At 41.2% G+C, this 21,743-nt stretch overlaps 1 protein-coding gene across 1 annotated transcript; it reads right to left on the bottom strand.

Annotated features, from left to right (window-relative positions):
• Positions 1-2,317: 2,317 nt before the first annotated feature.
• brwd3 (bromodomain and WD repeat domain containing 3) lies at positions 2,318-21,417 on the bottom strand. Its single transcript, XM_039778059.1, has 40 exons — positions 21,253-21,417; positions 21,015-21,073; positions 20,896-20,925; positions 20,653-20,712; positions 19,533-19,683; positions 19,238-19,336; positions 18,951-19,111; positions 18,051-18,272; positions 17,767-17,867; positions 17,596-17,666; positions 14,858-14,958; positions 14,711-14,751; positions 14,508-14,612; positions 14,263-14,413; positions 14,028-14,162; positions 13,820-13,948; positions 13,299-13,524; positions 13,051-13,191; positions 12,633-12,813; positions 12,416-12,509; positions 12,139-12,309; positions 11,952-12,025; positions 11,679-11,871; positions 11,457-11,567; positions 11,270-11,377; positions 10,767-10,891; positions 10,602-10,684; positions 10,387-10,498; positions 10,131-10,192; positions 8,901-9,056; positions 8,687-8,807; positions 8,463-8,588; positions 8,279-8,354; positions 8,108-8,158; positions 7,853-7,996; positions 7,560-7,712; positions 6,815-6,984; positions 6,427-6,515; positions 5,388-5,525; positions 2,318-5,279 (listed from the first exon to the last, which is right to left on the bottom strand). Exons 1-40 carry the CDS (start codon positions 21,284-21,286, stop codon positions 4,468-4,470), a joined length of 5,367 nt encoding a protein of 1,788 aa, XP_039633993.1. The 5' UTR covers positions 21,287-21,417; the 3' UTR covers positions 2,318-4,467.
• Between the last annotated feature and the right edge of the window lie 326 nt (positions 21,418-21,743).

Below are 21,743 nucleotides of genomic sequence, written 5' to 3' on the forward strand. Positions count from 1 at the left end.
GTAAGTTTCTTGGTGCCAAGAGAACATTATTGGCATGCAAAGTACACAAAACGATTACAGGCACCTTTACAATGGTCAAAGATGAATACTTTGGAAACTGGAAATTGATATGTATCTTGTTATGCACATGCATGATAGGATGATACAGAAAGCACTGTTTAGATCATTTATTTGTGTGGTTGGTGTGAGTGGTTATATTTTAAGTCACTTAAAAAAAACGGTTGTTCCATTCAATTTTCTGTGAATGCATCACAAGTTAACTTTCAATCAGGCCGGTTTGGTTTTGAAGAGCTGCTGTTTTCAGCCAATCCTCTACAGTTAAAACATATTAAAATTTTAATTATACTTTAAAGGGAATTGCGTTCATTTACGAAAAACAAAGCAAGTTAGTAAGAATAACAGCCTGTTGTTTAAAGCACTAGAGTTTTAGTTGGGAGTAAAAAAATAATGTCAGTAGTTTAACGGTTTATTCATTGCAAAGCCTGCATGCTTTTTCAGCCTTTATACAACCCCCTCTCCTGCTGGTCCTCGTCAACACTGACATACTAAGACAATTCTGTTCTTAGATATGCCAAGTACACTTGAAATAATGTATTAACTATAAAAGTCCTGACGGCTTGTATGTTAGCCTACATCATAAGCCTGAGCTTCACCTCTTTGCTTAGGACTTTTGCAGAAAAATGCTAAATTATTTTGAGAGCTTTCTATTTGGTGTCTCGTGAAGGTTGATGGGTATAGTTTACAGTTCTTAAATGCTTTATATAAACTATACACACTATTATCTGATGAAAAAGACCAGCAGCACTTTACTACTTTACTATACTGGCTATATATATATATATATACAGTACAGTCCAAAAGTTTGGACACACCTTCTCATTCAATGCGTTTCCTTTTTATTTTCATGACTATTTACATTGTAGATTCTCACTGAAGGCATCAAAACTATGAATGAACACATGTGGAATTATGTACTTAACAAAAAAGTGTGAAATAACTGAAAACATGTCTTATATTTTAGATTCTTCAAAGTAGCCACCCTTTGCTTTTTTATTAATAAGGGAAAAAATTCCACTAATTAACCCTGACAAAGCACACCTGTGAAGTGAAAACCATTTCAGGTGACTACCTCATGAAGCTCATTGAGAGAACACCAAGGGTTTGCAGAGTTATCAAAAAAAGCAAAGGGTGGCTACTTTGAAGAATCTAAAATATAAGACATGTTTTCAGTTATTTCACACTTTTTTTTTGAACACATTGAATGAGAAGGTGTGTCCAAACTTTTGGCCTGTACTATATATATATGCACAAACTGAGCATTTGCATACTGCTATTCCCACCTTTGTGAACAATTTTTAATGTCACATTTTAATCACTTAATATTATATGCACTGGAGAATTCCAATACAGTAGGTTTGATTTATAGTAATCATTTAATAGTTTTTTTTGTGTGACAGCACAACTCATTTACACACCTGATCTTTTCTTCTACATTTGTTCTCAATACCAGTATGTACACACATTACACCCCTTTAGTGTGTGACCTTTTACCTCTATATGCATTGATCCATTTTAATTCCCATGATCCTCCAGCGTCTCTGCAGTTTCTAGGTGTGGCAGAGCACGGTGCGTCACAGCTCAACCTTGTTTGTTCCTCGTCTGACTCACCCCAGCTTTCAGTGCATTAATGCAGTTGCAAATGGTACAGTCAGGTTTACGAAGGTCTATTACAGTCACAGTATTTTGTACCTTTTGAATCTTCGCCTTCAGTGCACATTTATGACCCAACGACCATAAAGACTACAGATGACTCAGTAAAGTGCTGGTGAACAGCTCTTAACCCTTGTGTGGTCCTCGGGTCAAATTTGATCCATTTTCAAAGATCTGTATCAAAAATATGGGCTTCTGTCAACCAAATTGCCCAAAAATAACATGGATGGTTCCGTACACGAAACAGGCTGTAATTATGCATCAACATACGTTCCTCTGATCTTAATTATAAGATAAAGTAATTCATAATTTCTGGTTTTTTTAACTCAAAATTAGGCATATTTTAATATGAATGAGGTTTATTGACCATGAATTCCAAACATAAGTGTAAAACTAGCGGTGATAAATTGGAGTGAAGTTGGCTTAGAAGATGTAACACAGAATTGGAAAACGTATACGTTATGCTTTATAAAAACAGGCAAAACAGACCGGGTTAATTTTGACCCGGGAAGACAACACAAGGGTTAAAAGGTACTGCTGGATTAACACCGACAGAAATCAAAGAACAAGAACACAAACATGTAGACAACAGACCAAAACAACTTCATTTTAAATCCATTTTTTTTTATTAAAAAAAGAAAACAAAACACATACAATCAAAACATTGTGTATAAAAAAGTCACGTAATCTTAATCCACCTACAGTAAAACGTTGTTGTATTCGTTATCAACTAATCTGATGCGTCGAGGCGAGACTAAAAGCCATCTACTATATGAAAATAAGATTCCAAAATATGAATCGTAGTCTTTTCACACTCAACCAGAACAGTTTCAAGACGCCAGTTAATGCTGCCGCTAGGAGCACCCTAGATGCTGATGCCACCCCCCCCCCAAAAAAGAGAAACAAAAACAACCTCTGAGGCATGTCTCTTATGTCAGCGACCACACAGAGGCAGTGATGAGGAGGTGTGTGTTCGGATTAGAGCACCCAGTGTCAAAACGACAACTTGTGAGTTAGCTTTTCTGGTTTCTCCTGACTGGATGCTGTCTCAAATGATCTACCAACCAAAGACCACACAAGCTTTAAAGTAAACATTATTGGTGCAAACAACAAGGGATGCATCAATTATATGAACCAATCGACAACTATGGAATCACTCATAAAACTAGGCAGAAAAACTACACACAGTGATTCTGACACCACCATAACACCTGATTGTAGTATATCCTGGAAAAAGCAGTAATATGTGCAGACGATCTACCCGAATCTAGAACACTCAGTCCATAGATGGTTAGAAACAAGGGGGGAATAAATGGCACAACATACTAACAAAGTATGTAAGTATCCATGGTTGCTACCTTTGTTTGGGCCAAAAGAATGCATGATTAAGATTGCCAATCAGATGAGAGCTTCAGCCTCATCATTCACAGGTTGAATTAGGTTTAGTTATATCATGTTTTACTTGTCAAACTAAACTACAAACTACTGCTGGCACAGTTTAAACATTCTTACACAAAAAAAAAATAAATCATTCCTCTTTCTCTAATATCTTTATTACTCAGCTGCCACGTGGAGTAGATAAATGTGCAAATATTTCCTCTTCCTCGTACGAAATAGTTAAAGTAACCTTGGTATAATACAATGGAAAAATAAATATCTCTGTGGAAGAGAGTATGCCAGGGACCCCTTGCCTTTGCACATACTGGATAGAAAAGGTGTGATGGAAGCAACCATGAATGGATCCATCAGGGAGTACGACAGTACAAATACAAACAGGATACAGTGGCTTTTTTACCCCAGAAAATGACTTCTACCCTTGAGAAAAAAGAAAGAAAGAAAAAAAAAAAAAAGCACCCGATTCTAACCAAATAACAGAATCAAAAGAGACGAAAAACAGTCAACACCACTGAAAAGGAAGCAGGGAAATCATGTAACATTCACAGGCCAAGGACAGCAAGCTGTCCGACGAGGGTTGTAGGAGCTGGGATATTTACTATGGTACTGTATTCTGACCCAAGTCGCTCTGTTCCCTAAGTATTGCTAGCGCCCAAACTACACTTGTCTTGACTCGAGTCACAGATAGAACTAAATCTGAATGATGCGAGTTCTGAAAACTAAGGCTTGTGGTTGTGAGGAAAAACCAAGTACCAAAAGAGCTGACATCAGTGACCTCCAGTGATACTGCATATGGTTCACGCTGGTCGGGACTGAACTAGTGACCACGAGCATGACGAGTTTTGTTAAATTACTTGCTGAGAAATAAAACAAAAAACAAAAAGAAAAACTGAGAAATAAAACATGAGCACCATTTTTTGGCATCTCCGCATCCTTCTTTGGTGAGCACAAGTTAGAAAAGTCACGGGAGGGACGAGAGGAGACCGAGGGGAATAGTGTTTAGTACTGGACGTGAAACGCACAGGAGGAGGAGGAGGAGGAGGAGGAGGAGGAGGAGGGGAGCAGTGCGGCGTCTTAAAGGCTCCTCCAGCGAGCAGTAAGGCCGAGGTGAGTTAGTCCAGTTGGAGAGGGCCCGTGTTGAACAGTGGCTCTGTCGACCAGGGAAGGCAATTCCCTGGCAAAACATCATGAGCACCAGCTATCAGTTTGAGAGCCATAAGCAGTCTCAGATAAAAAAGAAAAATCATATATATATATATATATATTATATATACACTTGTACAAAAAGAAAGAAAAAAATCCCTGAAGTATTACTCATGTTAAACAGTTTTCTTTTATTGATGTTTGAAAAGGGCCGACGTGTCAGTGACCCCAGCCCATGAGGTGGCTGACGCGGGCTTTCTCAGTCATGCGGCGTACCCGTCCTGAGCGGGACATGCCCAGGTTGAGGGGGTCTTCCTTCGACCCATGGCCATCATCCTCCGACTCGTCCCCGTACAGAACTGTCCTGCGGCCCTGGTTGCGTGTGTTGACCCGTCGAGACTTGCACTGGCTGCCTCTCAGACTGCTAGCTGCTGCTGCTGCTGTCGCCGCTGTAGCCCCTGTCTCGACAGAGTTGTCTTCATCGTCCTCCTCCTCCTCCTCAGGTTCCTCCTCCTCTTCCTCCTCCTCCTCCTCCTCGGGCTCCTCCTCTTCATCCTCCTCCTCCTCCTGCTGCTCTCCCTCATCCTCTTCATGTCTTGCATCCAATGGTTGCTGCTGCTCCTCCTCCTCCTCTTCTTCCTCTTCTTCTTCATCCTCATCCTCCTCATCTTCCTCCTCCTCTACCAGCAGCTGCACTCGTGCTCTTTTAGCTGCCTGGGCCGTGTCCTCTCCTCCTTTGTGTCTCCTTTTCCCTGAGGCCGCCAGCTTACCCTTAGCCGAGAGGCGTACGGACAGGCAGGGAGCTTTGCTGTAGTCGTGATCTCCCCCTTCCACGTACTTCTCCATCTCAGACTCGGAGCTGTTCTCGCTGTCCGACGATGACGAGGAAGAGGACGATGAGGAGGTGGAGGATGACTCCGACGAGGACCTGTGGGACCCGGACTCCGCCTTCTCATCATCTTCAGACTGCGACGCTTCTCGCTCGTGGCGCTGTCTGGAGCCGTTACTTAGATGCAGGTTGCGCTGGCGCCCTGATGCGACACAAGAGGACGGTGGTTCATTGCTGCACCGTAACTTTAAAGTCACATTAAAATGAAAGACGTCGATACAATTCGGTTAGAATGTGCTGCTTGTCATACCTGACTTCTTCACTGGAGTAGCTTGGCTGCGGGTCACACGATGTGGCCCCTGGTTTCTGCTCTCGCTGCTGCTCGACCCTGAACTTGGGGAAGAAGGCTGCATGTCCTCCTCCTCTGCTACACTGCCGCTTTGCTGAGCTAAAGCAACAACACACGGCTAATTACTAATCAGGACTGTATTCATATTACTTTTCACAGTACATCGGTAGTATCATAGTAGTAGTACATCTGATCTTCAGTAATAACACAATGAGAGGCCTTGCTCATTTACATACTGTTTGCTACAACATTATCTGTAGACAAATCAGCTGTCCACAGCAGCAAACCCTACAAGGTAATGACTGAATTAATGGCGTAACAATTTTGGAAGAGTAATGATTGTTTTACTTCCCAGTAGGGTTGGGAAAAATAATCGATTCTTAGATGCATCGCGATTCTCTCTAGAATGATTCGATTCTCGATTCAGATAAGTTAATAATTGATTAAAAAAAAAAAAAAAAAAAAAAAAAAAACGCACAAAAATGGCCAAAAGGAAAAAAATATATATATGCAAAACACATATAGGCTGTTCATCTACTTTATCATATTACATCTGACCACCTCATGTTTCATGTTCTGAGAAGCCAATTCTCCACCTTTAAACATGACTGAGCGTCTGACATGGAAGATAACTGGGAGAGAAGGTGACTTTCAGAAGCATGTTTAAGGCTTAAGCATGGAATGACTACAAAATAAAAACCTCAGTAGACAAAACATTTCATTAAAACTTGTGTGTGACAAATATATGTCAAAATCTAAGCTTTGTCTAGCTGCTTTGTCTAGGAAGTGATTAGCAAACTGAGTAGCAAACTCAGATTTATATGTATATTTTTAAAATCACGAATGGAAATGTACATAAAAAATTGTTGCATCGATAATCGGTTTAGAATCGAATAGTTAGCCTCTGAATCGGAATCTAATCGAATCGTGAGGTGCCAAGAGATTCCCAACACTACTTCCCAAACACTGCTACCAACAACATACAATACTGCAGTCATACCCTGATGTGATCTCTGAGAACGATTCTTCGTAGAGGTCGAGGATTTTTTTGGCTTTGACACCTTTCCTGACTTGTGCTTCCCTTTAGGGCTGGACATATGGAAACAGAGAAAAGAAGCAACATTTCAGAATAATTAACTACATTATATAACAGCAGGCTGCCTGAAACTTTCATCAGCTTTAAATGTAAGGCTTTGAAATAGCTTTTAAGACCAAGAGGACTAGGACTTTCTAAAGCTGCATGTTAAGTGTAAAACAGGCCTTCGAGTTTAAAGCAGCACATTTAAGATAATTTCAGGAGCTGCAGGCACCCTGTGTACACTGGAATGAAAAAGATCATCTGCTAATGAGCAGTGTTGAGTGGCAAGTTTGTGAATGAGGCTCAGCACCTGGGGGATGGACTGATAGGCGGGGAGCTGCCTCCGTTGTGCATTCTGTTCCTGTAACTGAGTCTCTGACGAGCCCGCCGTTCATTCTGAATGGCAGACTTGTGGTCCGAGATGATGGAGATGATGTTCTTTTCAAAGAAGGCCGACAGGCTGAGGGTCATGGTGTAGATCTGGACAGAAAACAAGTAAGTCAGAGTGAATCTATTAGACCTGGGATCTTCAACATATTTTAGGCCAAGGACCCCTTAACTGAAAGAGAGACAGAGTAGGGACCCTCTTAATACTGTAAATATATTGTATAAAATTAAGTTGCATGTTAAACTGGGCCGGATGGATAAAAATGAATGGATATATATTATTTATATCATGTTTAAATGTTAAACATACATGTGGAAGGCACAGTGAATCCTTAAGTTTAACTGTATGGCTCCATACCTATAGTAAGCTTATCTTCAATGTGTAAATTAAATGTTTGTTTTTTTCCCCCCACAAATATGCCAATTTATTTTTGCTATTAATAGGTTGTATTCATATTATTTATATTTTTAGGCATATTTGAATTTTTGAAAAAAGAAACTTTCAAAAACATTTGAAAAATATTTTGGTGGCCCCCCTGCACTTACTCCGAGTACCCCCTAGGGGTCACGAACCCCCTGTTGAATATCTCTGTATTAGACTACCGCTTTGTCAGACGTTACGCAGAAATAGTTGCAGTACTTGTTCAATCCCAGTGATTGTACTTCACCTGTGATTTCTTGTTAGGCGTGTATGCTTTGGAGTTGCTGAAAATGAGGCGCACGTCTTTGGCAAACTCCATCGGGCTTTCATAATTCCCTGCAAGCAGCGTCTCTGACACTGTAGCCAGATCCATGGGCATGTCAATGATGTTTCGATAGTCCTGAAGAAAACAAGGTAGAGAGTAGAAATGGTAATGTACACTGCATTTTAAGATCTGCTTTTACTCATGCATTGGCATGCATGCATTTCTAATGGGATTTCAGTGGCCTTATAACTGCAAATTGTTTCAGATTGTTTTACCGGATACTCAAAGAGGTCCACTGGCCGCCTGAACGGCTCAGAATCTGGCGAGACGATCATACGACGCAGCAGCTCTTTGCATTGACCTCGCCAGAATTTCACATCCAAAACCACACCTCGCTTCTTGGAATTCAGGTCGGCTCCCTGGCGGAGAGAAGATACAATTAACTAAGACTGGAGCTACTGCAGATGATTTTACGTTTGTGAGGGTCTAAGATGGAATGTTGTGGGACACTGGACTCTGGTCCCTCTTACCCGATGTCCTGTAGATGTGCCTGGAGTGTCAGAGTCCACATCCAACTCAGCCTGCAGAGGAACACATAGAAACCCGAATGACTATTTACAGCAAAAACGGTCATCCTAAGAAAAAGCTGTTGCCTTAATGTAAAAAAAACAAACACACTTAACACAACCCAACTCTCTCACCTCAGCTTCTTCTCCACTGCTGATCTCAGACTTCAGTTTGTGATACAGATCCAAGATGTCCGTGCAGCTCTGGTCCCTGAGGGAGACAGAGGGCTAAGGCATCAGGCACGTGTGTAGAAATATTCATCACTTTTTCCCCCGGTATCAATGAGGTTGCTATAACATGAACGGTGTGAAGTTTTACCCGATGTAGTGAAGGAGAACGTCAGTCACCACCTTGGCAGTTGCTACGATGGGGCTCTGGGGTTCGTTGAAAGTGCGGGCATTGTGTTCAATGTAGCGCACCTCCCACATTAACGCAGAGATCCGCCTGCAGCAGAGAAGAACATCCACACTTCAAGCTCAAATGTCAACCCTTTGTCATCATGCCGAGGATAAAAATGCGTGAGGTTAAGTGTGTTGCTTCACCTGTAGAAGTGGTTCTCCACTCGTTTGCGGATAGTGCTGAGGTCAGTAGGGTAAGCCACCGCGGTGCAGTACAGAGGGTAGTCCCGCAGATTTACTGGTGACGCGAATGCCTTGGCTACATCTGTGAATAACCAGGAGTGAGATCAAACATGGCAGACATGAACGAGCTCAGACTTTTCCCCCCTGGTAAACAAACTTGTCATTGGTGGCCTACCCAGTGTTAGAAGCTGATCGATGCCATGGAGGACTCTCTCACAGTCTTCATCTCGTGTGTGAGCCCCCCATTCTCCTTCCTGAGGCGTGTAAAGCAGAGCCTTTAGCTCCTCCTCGGCCACCTCCACGCCATCACCCACTTGTTCAGGCAACGCAGCTGATGGAGCCACAAAATGTGTCAGAAAATGAAAAGCTATTTAGTTAATTGATCAGAACTACTATGAATTACAGATAATTACCAGCCACACAATCACGATACAATACTTCTATAACATATTCTAGTTAGCAAGGGTATATATATATATTTTTTTTTTTTAAATAAAAACATCTTAGATTGATCTCAAGCCTAGAATGTAACAAAAAAGCATGTCCATGTTTTAGAAACAAAATGGTTGTTCATTTCCACCATTCGGCTACTGAAATAAAATGGCAGATTAAATCTGCACTGATTTTATGGAATTGGCAGCCTGGTACATTTAAAATATAAATGGAAAACTTGTTTGTGTAATGATTTCAAAATCAAGTATTTTGGGATAGTTTAGTTCCCAAATGTTAACTGTCTCTTAAAGCAAAAATAATACGCCTTTTTGTCTGGAAAACAAATGGCCATCTTTATGGAAAGGAAAGGACACATCATTTTGTTTTATATTCGCTTCTATTTCTTTTGTTGGGAGTACAAAATTCTACTGTACTGTATTTTGTGTCATGGATATTTAATTTGGTCTATACGGATACAGTTAACTTTTATATTTAGAAACATTTTAAAGATGTATGATCTATTCTTGCATTATTTACTTAAAATTTCAACTTACTCTCTCAGAACAATGTCTTTTTTGAACAGGTTCTCTGCTTTACCTCATGGTGATTTGTAATAAGGCCAAGGAAAGAATCTTTTCTTTGTTTGTTTTGGTACATTGCCCTACTTCCCTGACACTGTTGTTGGCCATAATGCTCCATTATTGAAAGATAAAGCTTTAAAAACGGACCTCAATTTATTTCAAAATAAATGAGTGAGAGGAAATGTATCACAATGGAGTAAAATCCCGTGACATTAATATATTGTCCAATTTGAATGGAAATGGTATATTATACAGTATGTATATTCATCTGCAATTTTTTATGGTGTACAATTGTGTTTTAAACTTTGTAAAATCTTTTGACATTTTGTCATCACATTAAAACATGCACAGGTTTATAACCAGGTGGAATACTCATTAATAATATCACTGACCTTCCTCAGGTATAGGCTCCATGTCCCAGGGACTCATTTTCTCTCGCTCACCATTATCCCACCTGATGAAACAGTAATTAGTTAGTAAACCACACTGTGTGCGAGATTACAATCACTTATTTGATTGAACTTTAATGAATCGTGACATAGGGTCAGCGAAGAAGAACATTATATTAACGGAGAGCACTGTTGATACATTATGTTGGAGTAGACTACTCCTCCATCGGCTAAAAACATTGCAGAAATGCAGACGCACTTTACTGCATAGCACTGGAACAGGCTGTCTGGATACTCCGGCTGCAGAGGCTGCTGGTCCTCCACAGAGCCGAACCACCAGGCGTCATCAATGATGCTGCGGAACCTCATACCTGAAGAGAGCAAAGCGAAGACAGGATCAAACATAAATGAAGGACAGTACACTCTCCACAACCATGAACATGAATAGTAAGCACATCACTTCAAAATACTCACCTGGCTGCCAGTTGTGCTTTTTAGCCTCGTTGTAAAACTGCTGCAGTACCAGAAAATCTATGACATCAGGCATGTCATGGTACCTGTAGAGTGTGGAAATGAAAGACGAAATTAAATGCACATGCTTCAACATTTTGTTATCTTGTACTGTATATGAATGCTTACTTTAAGGAGAAAGAGTCATTGGTCATCTTCCCTGAGACTGGGTCCAAGAAAGCCAGTTTTAGGCAGCAGAGGGTGGGAGGTCCCACTTCATATTTAATTCCAACCACCTTCACAGATTCCTGGTCCTGAATGGGCAGAAGAAAAATCGACAAAAGGTAAGACTCTGATGAAGATGATGACAAATAGAACTTGTACCTCTTAGTATAGCCATAACTTTTTTCCTGACACGCCTAATAGATTTTCTTTTTATACCACACTGCAATGATTGTGCAAGGACACACATTAACATGCCATGTTAAAACTAACTTAATCAGCCCATTCCAATGCCAATTTTTTAACATGGCCAACTGCGGTGGAAAGTGGGCCTGGCCATCAGATTGCCAGAATCCGAAAGTTCCAACAATTGGCTGCTGTTTTCAGACTCTCTGAACAGCTTGTCTAATGGAGCACATTAGGGCCTGCCCTGTACACAACGCTGGCTTTTAAATAAAACTATGCCTCACCCTGAGGTCGAGTCTGTTCCACGGCTGTTTCTGAGGGTTAATGCTGTAGGCCTTGGCCCTGCGGACAGCCCGGACGTAGGCCTGATGGCCCTGTTTGAAGTAGATGAGCTGGAGGACATGAGAACCATGGTCAAAATGCATGTAATGTAATGGTCTTTCTTTCTGTTATGAGAGTAGCACTCCCTACCTCATCTCCCATCTGTGGAACAAAAGGAGAGCGGTGCGGGATGGTCTCCATTATCCATGATGGTGGCAGCCACTCCTCCGCATCAAGTCCAGCCAGAGAGGATGTGGGTTTCTAGGTATATATATATAATTAGAATAGAAAAAAGTTAAAGTACAGAATTTCTCCTGCTAAAGAGACATGTTTTCACTGTGAGTACAGGAGCAGCGGATCATGTTAGCGTACCTGTTTGGTCTCCTTGGGCTTCTTCCTCTTCTCGTTGTCCCTCTTCTTGGCCTCCTTTGCCTTGCCATCGCCTTCTTCCTCCTCAGAGCTGCTGTAACCTTGGGGCTGGACGGGCCTCCTGGTTGGTCGCTTCGGCGGCTGGAGGTTGATCCCAGCGTCGGCTGTCCAATCAGAATATTCACTAGAGGAGTCACTGAGAATGAAAGAGGGGTGATGTTAGTTGGGCGATTATACCTACATCCTGATAAACACTGCTCAGTCAAAGAAATTCACCTGGAGCTGCTCTCGCTCTGCCACTGAGCTTCACCATCGGAGGAGGCTTCGCTTTGCTCCACCTCTGCTGCTGCCTGTCAACAAAAACACAATAAGCACCTTTACTATGATGAATGGTAGTCAACAGGCGGAGCTCCACAGCACCATGTCACGTTTGGATACGTAGAGTAGAAGGAACGGAACGTACATTTCCATCACTGTCGGAGTCTATCTGGCTGTCAGAGTTACGTCGGTTAGTGGAATTTCGACTCCTGGTCCCAGGACGGCGGACTTGAGCTGAGCGGGTCTGATAAGCGTGGCGCTGCTGCTTTTTCTTGGTCGGCCGCAGGGAGCGCAGGCGTGAAGTCAACAGATCGTTCTACAAAGTGTGGAAGGAGGGTGGAAAATAAGTAGAGCAGGAATGAATTGGCATGGATAATATTCTTTTTTTTTTTAAAACAACTGTGAAGTGAAGAGTAGCGTACCTTGGGTGTGCATGTTACTGGTTTTTTCCTCCTCTCTGCATTGTATAGAGAACATTCCATGTCACCTTTGGCTTTTCTGCACTCCTCCGAAACTCTAATAAAAAAAATTATAATTTTCATCACGAAATGTACACAAAAAAACATTCATATGAAAAGAAATGGAATCTGCTCTCTGTGGTGTCCTTATATGTTACGAAATTCTCTCTATTTGCCTCACCTGGATATCCCTTGTGGCACTTCATTGACCATCACTCTGCGGCTCCAGGCCAGCAGGTCCCTCTCGGTGGCCACTTGACTACGCAGGGCATTATGCTGCATCTGCCACACCCCGTCCACCTGCCTAATTCTGCGTGACTCAGCAGCCGAGGAGGAGGCCTCCACCTCTCCTTCACCTCCCGCTACAAATAAGAAGAGATTTGTTTGTTAATACTATATGTTACCTTGGAAAATATGGCATTTTTGGCAAAAGAAGTTAACTATTAAAAGTCTAGTGTCCACACAATGCTCACAGCTTTACAATAGATCTCAGACTTTAACAGGCATAATTTAAGGCACACTGAACACAGAAACCGAGAACACAACATAAAACCCCAAATCCAATCAAATTTGCTGACAAATTGTAAAGTAAAACATACCCTCTGCCTCTTCAGCCGGTTCTGCTTCGTTCTGACGCTGGTCCTGCTCATTCTGCAACTGTCTGATGAGATTGTCCAATAGGCTTTCTCTGTTTTCTGCCGTTTGCTGGCCAAGCACCTGCTCAACCAACTCCCCATCACCTAAGCAGCAAAATGGCAGATCTTGAGTCAAACTGTCAGTTACACTTCCTAAGTTAAAACTTTGCAAGCATTCTGAATGGTAGGAGTAATGAGGGAGCAGGTTTTACTGTTAGCCATGTATCCTAGCTGGGGTATTAGCTGATCCTCCTTGCAGCTCTCTCTTCCTGGCACCAGGCGCTGGTAGTGAGGAGGGTGAGGATTTCCATCAACATCCACCAGGAAGGGTGGAGGCATGAGGTGTGGGGCTTGCTGCGTCTGCTCGTCCAGCACGTAGTTATTAGCGTCACGAATAAGAGGTCGGTAGTCCGTGTGGAAGAACATCTGGTCAGGAATCTGGAGGGATTGTTGATAATGAAAGAAGAAGAAGAAAAAAAAAGTTACATTTGCTGCTTGCTTATGCCCCTTCCCAGATTATTAGCTGCCTTTGCTACAATATTTCAGATTTCAAATCCTTGGTGACACTTTGGCTTAAATTCAGCTGTTATGATTAGAGAACAGTATGTGTAACCACAAATCCAACATGCTGTCCACATTTCCTAATGTTGTTCCTTTAAAATATATAAAAATAGGAAATGATAGAGCGATAGTAAGGGGAAAGATGCTTTAACGACTATTCATGTGCCGTTACCTTCTCATATGGTCTACTGCAGCCGAAGCCAAAGATGAGCAAATGGCCGTGTGAGTCGGTGCAGGCAAAATGCTGTCCGTCAGCTGAGAACTTGCAGTCAAAAATAGCACCGTGACCTTGCCCTTCAATCTGGAAACAAACATTTTTAATATGAACTCAATGATAGAAAAACACTACTGGTGGGTGATTCTCATTGTCGATCAATTACCATGTTGAAGAAGTTGCGGATCTTGGCTCCTTTGGCCAGGTCCCACATGTAAATGTTGCCATCATGCCCAGCAGAAAGCATGATGCGGGAGTCAAACGGGTGTGCCTCCAGCACAAACACCTCATCATCATGACCCTTGAACAGAGAGATCACAAACATTCGGGACCGTCAGTTGGTCAAAAGCAGCGGTTTTATTCATTGTTGCACAGTAGAAATGCCTGCTTCAGTCACTCACAGATAAAATATGCAGCAGCTGTCCAGTGGTTGTGCTCCACACTTTGAGCAGGTAGTTTGACACTGCTGTGATGACGGTGCTATCTGCACGGTCCCAAGCCACCATGGTAACCACCAGCTTGGTTTTATCATCCCCATTGGCGACAGTACTCCTGGAGGAAAAGATCACATCAGACATGAAACATTAAGTGGAAAGGAAACAAAAACGGGTACCATGAAACCCTTTAAAACTATTCTCGTTCTTACCCAGGCAGCCTGGCAGCAATGTCTAAAGTGACGCTCTTCCACTCTTGTTGCTGGTAATGCCAGATCCTGGCTGTGCCGTCGCGACTGCCACTCACAAACCTTAGGCTGGACACATATACACAGAGTCAGAGGCTAGAAAACCACAAAAATTAAAAAAAAAAAAAATAACAGTTTGAAGTCCATGATCTCAGCAACACACTCACCTGTCACTGTTGTTGCTAAACTGCACAACTACAACTTTATCCTGAAGCAGGAAAAGAAGACATGTATTAAAGTTACAGAGACCTTGTTTAAATAAAATTAAACAGAGTGGAACAGATATGATGCAGCTTCTGCGTTTTGTTTCTTACCGTGTGTGCATCCATCTCAGAGACCTTCACAGGAGTTTCAGCACCAAGGTAGTAGACTCTGATCAAATGATCAGTGCCACCGGTGGCCATGAACATACCACCTATTAACAGTAAACATAGAATGAAATTCAGTTTACAACAATATCAACTATATATATATATATATATATATATATATATATATATATAAAAACTTTAAAAACAAAACATTTTCCACCCTGCAAACAGAGAATCTTGAGTTTTTTTAAGTTACATTGCTCCCAATACATTAATTAATTAATAATATATACTGCCAAATGATAGCCTTTTGTCAGCAGTTATTCTGTAACTCAAATTGCATTGTCACACAAAGAGTCTCCGTTCATTTGCTGCGATAAACTGCTGTTGACATTACTTTATCACTGTCTGTGCTACACAATAAATGGTTTAAAAGAAAAAAGCAGATTAAAGGTGCTCTAAGCGATGTCACATACAGCCAACATCTCCTCACTATCTGCTAGCTGCCTGTCCCCTGAACACACCGTAAAAAAACGCGGTCTCTTTACACAGCCCAGGCTCCACAAACGCCAACAAAAACAAACTGTGCCAACCTGGGGCCTGTTTCACAAAACCAGGATAAGGGATTAAGCCGGGATTTCCCAGTTATCCTGGCTCAATTTAGCCTTGACTCGATTTCACAAAAGCGGAGGCACATAAATCACCATGGAGATTTATTCTGTGCAGCTAGCCTGCTCCTGACCAGGCTAACAGACAGGATTTATTTAATCCTGGAACCTTTTCTGTTCACCCAGCACTGGTTTTACCCTATTGTTATTATCAGCCTGGATTAAAATACAGCATATTGCTGTTCATTTAAGAAAAGTTAGTTAAAGTTGTGACCATTATTTTTTATAATTATTCATGTGACAGTCATTGTTACTGTTATATTGCTGTATGAAGACTGATGTTCATATTGTTGTTAGAAGTTTGATGAATATATTATGGCGTAGTTTTGAGATGATTAGAAAAGGCTGATAAAATTTCAAATGTGTTTCAAATGAAGTCTGTTACTAAGGGCAATACATACAATGCTGTACATTTCTATAGTTGACCAATGCCCTTGAATTATTTTAGTTGAGAATTTATTTTTTTTTATTCTTTAACAATAAGGATCATGTTTATTCCTCTTTCATGTGCATTGCATTTGGAATTCTTAGCACACAATTTGTGTTGTCCAGTAAACTGGGGCTATAATTTGGGAGGTTGAACAATTTTAAGAACATATTCTTGTTGTACAATCCTCCCAAATGATAGTCTTAGTTCACTGGACCAGTAACTATCTAGTGATGTAGGCTACTGTACATTCATATAACAACAGGTAGAGGACAACTCAATGGTTTTGAACTTTTTGCTGGGGAAATAACTGATGAATATACTCTGTTCCATTCATGTTTACAGTGTGCATGGAATTTATCACTTAATTATCTTTATAGTTTCTAGATTTTAGTCCAATTTCTTTAGTGTCTTTATTTTCTATGTCCATACAGTATATGAGGGAGCAAGGCATATAATATGTAGAGAAAGAAACTCGTCCTCTATAAAAAAAGCGCGAAAAGCGTGGCAGATAATAGCGGACCGACTGAATGCTAGTCTAAAAATATCCATTTATGAACTACTGCTCTTAACTGAAACCATTCAATGAGTCACTGTCATTTGCAAAAACCGAACAGTTGTACACTTTGCATTAAAAGCGAGCAGTGGAAGTTAATATGACTTAGGAAACTTATATTTTAGCCCATGACAGAGAGAGAGAGAGAGAGAGAGAAAGGAGAGAGAGAAGAGAGAAAGAGAGAGAGAGAGAGAGAGAGAGAGAGAGGAACAGAGTGAAAGAGATATTTACGCATCATATTTTAGCGTTGTAGAAAATTGATCTTGATGGTAAATTTCAAGGCAAAGAGTACAACTGTTAATTTGTGAAAATGATTAGTAGCCTAATCCTTGAATGGTATGATTATGACGGTTTCAATTCAGAGCAGTGGTCAGTTTGGTTTAGGCTGCTTACGCATTCAGTCGGTCCCGTGATCGTCTGCTGCGCTTTTCTCGCTGTTTCATTACAGCGCGGTGTTTTCTTTCTTTTTATACAAATACTGTGTTTCACGTCATCATACTTCCACAAGAAGCTGCTGCTCAGTCTGTATAAAGTATGTACAATGTCGTATTCTCCATTTTGGCATCAGTAAATCTGTGATCGACCTGCCGCGTCTTTTGAGGAAAGCCGTGACGCCGCGCATCTATCTGAATTACTTCAGCCTGGCTCAACCTAGTCGCTCCTCCTCAGCCTGGCTTGGCCTTCGTGAAACACACCAAGCCAGGATGCACAGATTAGACTAGGTCAAGCCTCGCTTTATCAGTTATCCTGGATTTAGATATTCTGCTTTTGTGAAACAGGCCCCTGCACCACGAAACATAACAAACAGTGTTCCAGCCAATAACCGACAAGAAGGATTTGGGGGTGGGGGTTGGGGGGTTCTGGCGCGGAAGGGAGGGGACGGGATGAGGAGGAGGGAGGGGCGAGCTAGCCTCCATTTTGTTTGACAATACTTCGAACGTCAACAAGAAGTGACATATCCCAACATTGCTTAGAGCACCTTTAAATAATGTTTTTTGCAACAAAAAAAAAAAAAAATACGTTGTCTGGGTTTGGTTAGGACAATACATATGGAAAATGGAAATGTTAGCAGGCAGGGAAACACACTTACCACTGCTGAAAGAGGAAGTGGAGACCTGTACTCCTGGACGTGACCGCTCAACAAACTTAACTGGTTGATCACTGAGAAAAGGAGGAGAATCACAATTATTTCCGTGAAAAAGAGCAACTTTACTAAAGCTAATATTGTAGAACCAAAACAGCTGATGTTTCAGACACTTACTGGAATTTCATGCTGTGCGAGTGCCACTTCCAGAAACACACCATGCCGTCTGCACCGGTGGAGGCCAGGTACCGCGTTGTCCCTTTGACAGCAGGACAAAACTGAGGGGATAGAAAGTCAGTGTTGGTTAGTCAACATTTACCACGATACTACAGCAGCAAAAGAGTTGACATGGTGCAGAACATCTAGGCGATAAGGTTAGTCTTTGGGACCTAAAGTGAAAACTTACATTAAATTAAATAATTAAAATAAATGCATAAATGCCAAAAATGCATCGGTCTCACCTGTATGGATGTGATGGAGGCACCATGGGCCTGCAGAACGGTGATGGGTGCACAGGTTCGCAGGCACCACACTCTGATGGTTTTGTCGCAGCTTGCTGAGGCAATGAGGGTGTTCTCGTGGTTGACAGCCATGTCACAGATCTCCGCTGAGTGGCCGCGAAGTGTTGATAGGAGCCGGCCGTCATCCGTGGCCCAGATTTTTACCAGGCAGTCATCAGAACCCTAAAATAATATTATGAGTTATTGTGAGCATCATTTGTGTCAACTTAACTCTATTCAACTTAATGTATTTTTGTGACAATCAAAAGTGAAACTAGTTTATAACTGATAAAACATACACTGTATATTAAACCAATGGTATTTCTTTATTCTCTCCATCGTAGTTTGCTTCTCTAAATCAACATGTGGCGGACCTTATAAGGCAACGTCATCATACATCCGATGCAATTCAGCTGAACCTGTGCCTATTTTGACAGTTATCAGTGCCAAATTATTACGCAGCCCCAGCAGGTTCTGGTTTAGCTGAGCCTGTTCTTAACCGCAGTTTAGCTACTCAGATGCGTAATACATGCTGATGTGGTGACACAGCAACAGCCCCCAGGTGTCTTGCTTTAATAGGTAAATCAGTAAAAAAAGAAAAGATTTTGTGGTTGCAAACATCCCTCAGTTGGCCAATTTTGTCACCTGTCTAGCTATGCACAAATCTGGAATGGGTTTCTAAAATAGATTCTAAAAATGAATTTATCATATGGAGATAAAATGTATTTTCCGATACAATCTATAATCTGGAATCTTTCTTATTGCATTTTATCTTTGCAACTTTTGCAAATAGTTTGCTAGTGAGACACTACAGATGAAGTTGTGTTGCAATAATCATCTGAACCAGAAATCCTCACTCACCGTGAATATCCGACGGCCGGTGCGGTCAAAGGCTACACAGTAGACTGAAGAAAGGTGGCCAAGGATACGTTTGTGTATCTTCATGTGTTGGTAGGAGGAAGACGGCAAGGTCTGGCTGAAACGAGCAGTGCCTGTGGCCTGGCGAGCACCCATGATGGACACTTGATATAAAGAAACACAACAATGATTAGTGGAAGCAACAGACTGCTAAAGCAGACTTAACTTAATTGGTCTCGGGGCTTTGGGTCCTCTTAATGGGTATAAATAAATAAAACAGTTTCACACACCGACATTGGGAGGATGTCCATTGCTGACTGGAGGTTCTGGTGGACGCCCTCGGTGGAGTGCAGCGACAGCTGAGCCACTGCATACTTTGTGGCTACAACCTAAATTATACAGGTAGCGATTCAAAAAACAAAACATGAGAAATGATGAACATGATTATTGATTTGGAAACAGATCTATCGCCAACAAACCACGCAAAAAAAATTACAAAAGTATTGACATGTACACTCTTCTTAAATATAGAAGAAATAACCTCCTTGGCGAAGTTAAAAACATGGATGGTAGAGAAATGCTCACTTTTGGTGGAACGAAGCAATGACTGTCTTCCCAGCCCCAGAAGTGTTTGGACTCCAGGAACACTAGGTGGGATCTCCTTCTCTATTAGCGGGCCGATCCGCTGACAAACACGGAGCAGATAGTCTGCAGGAATGTGCTGATTCAAAATCACCTGCAGGAGTCACAGACAGCTATTACAAAGTAATACAACAAATATATAAGTAGCCCTATATTAACAAAACATTACCATCTCTGGTACATTCTCTAACAGTGCTAAAACTAAAAAAGTTTGAAGTAATTAAATAAAACTCCAGCTTTGGTGAACAGATTAAAACAAGACAGCCCCACAATTATTTAAACTGACCGATAAGAAAATTTGAGACCATGATGTGTACCGATCGGAACAATTTAAATACAAAAATGTTGTTACATTTTCACATACTACTAAGCCTCTGGTTGCTTCACATCTATATGTAGCCTCTTTTGGTGTAAATGTCACACCATTCAATCTTTCTGTAATTAAAGTTAATCATAATACATTTTTATATTCACTACAAACATACATTTTTGATAAAATGCAAACAGCTGTGTAGTAACACATACACATCTAACTATCAAATTCCTCAAAAATTACTTTAACTTATTTTTTTCACTTCCTGTTTATACTTTTCATGATTTGCAGCATGGTTTTGTAATGCAGCTGGTTGAAAAATAATCAAGAGAGAGGGAGGGAGAAGGACAGAAAGAGGAGGGGCAAAGAAGCGCACAGCCAATCAAAAGAGTCTCTTACGATTTTTCCGGTTCACTCGTAAATACATTTGGGATTTTATTGGCTCCAACAGAAGACTGACAGCCCTGTGGATCTGGCTCAGCCTATCACTACCTGTCCTTGTCTCTATTCTCCTCCTACTAGCCCACACAATAGCAAAGCCTATATATAGTTATTTACCAACGGGCCTATATTAATACAAATGTTTAAATGTGTTCTAATAAACATAAACACATTACCACCGCATCTATTTTGAGTGGTTAATTTAATTAAAAATAAAACACATCCGCAAAGAGGCGATTGACGATTAAAATAGAAGATATAGCTACGCTTCATTTGATTAAAAAGTTAATTATGACAATTCACACTCACCCAGTCTTGGAAGGTCCGTTTGTATTTCTCCCCGTCCCAACTCCATCGTTGAGGGATCAACTAAAGTTAAAAGACAAGCGGTTAGAGACGGCACAAAACTGCCAGGATCGTTCCGGCTCGGCAACACGCTACTTTATCGATCACTAGCCCAAATTACTGAAAATTTGCCCAAAAGCGGCCAGATAGGCAACAGTACGGAAGCCACACACGAGAATAAAAACAGAAAGGTCCAGCTGAACCTACCTCATACTCCTCCAGCTCCTCAACCAGAATCTAACAACAGACAGACACAGTTAGCGTTAGCTGCTAGCACCATATACTTGTAGACGTTTAACAACCGGTACGAGTTAATATCTTTTTACCTGTGATGCTTTTTTACAAGGTCCAGACTGCAGAAATCTGGCAATGAGGTAATACAGTTCTGAAAAGAAAGAGAGCTCAATTAGCTTGGTACTAACTAATGTTGCTATTGAGCCGAGCTAGCGTCAGCTATATAGCTTTGGGTTGCAGTCGGTTACTTAGCGCGCTAGCAGACACACAACTGTAAACTGTTTGCATGCAAAATGTTTGTCGCGGATCAAAGGGACGCTCATCACTCACCAGCTTCGGTGTGTGAACACTGTTCTCTTGCCATTACTTGATAAGACAGGCGACATTAAAACAAACTGGTGTTTTAGCTTGCTCGTTAGCCGCCGGCTAGCTAACAGTAGCTAGGCGTGTGAAGCTAAAACAGGCTAGTGAATGGCCTCCTCCTTTCTCAAGTTGTTCCCTGACCACCTGGTGCTTTGTGTTAGCGCCCTCCAGTGAAACATTGCAATATTGGTTTGTTGAAAAGGAATACATTTTTTAAATATACAAATTTACAACTTTCAGACAGAAATTAGTTAATATATTTCCGTAACGGTCAGATACATATTTACAGGTTTTCAAATTCAAAAGAGGTAAAGTATTTATATTTATAAAAAGCTTTTCATAGGTGGCCAGTGTCATCTTTACAACATGTTGCTGACATATTCATAAATACACAGTAGATTTATCAAGTTGAAATTATTGAAATTTTAATTATCTTTACATATTTGGACACACACTGT

Source organism: Perca fluviatilis, chromosome 16, assembly GCF_010015445.1.
Source record: "Perca fluviatilis chromosome 16, GENO_Pfluv_1.0, whole genome shotgun sequence".
Classification (NCBI taxonomy): Eukaryota; Metazoa; Chordata; class Actinopteri; order Perciformes; family Percidae; genus Perca; species Perca fluviatilis.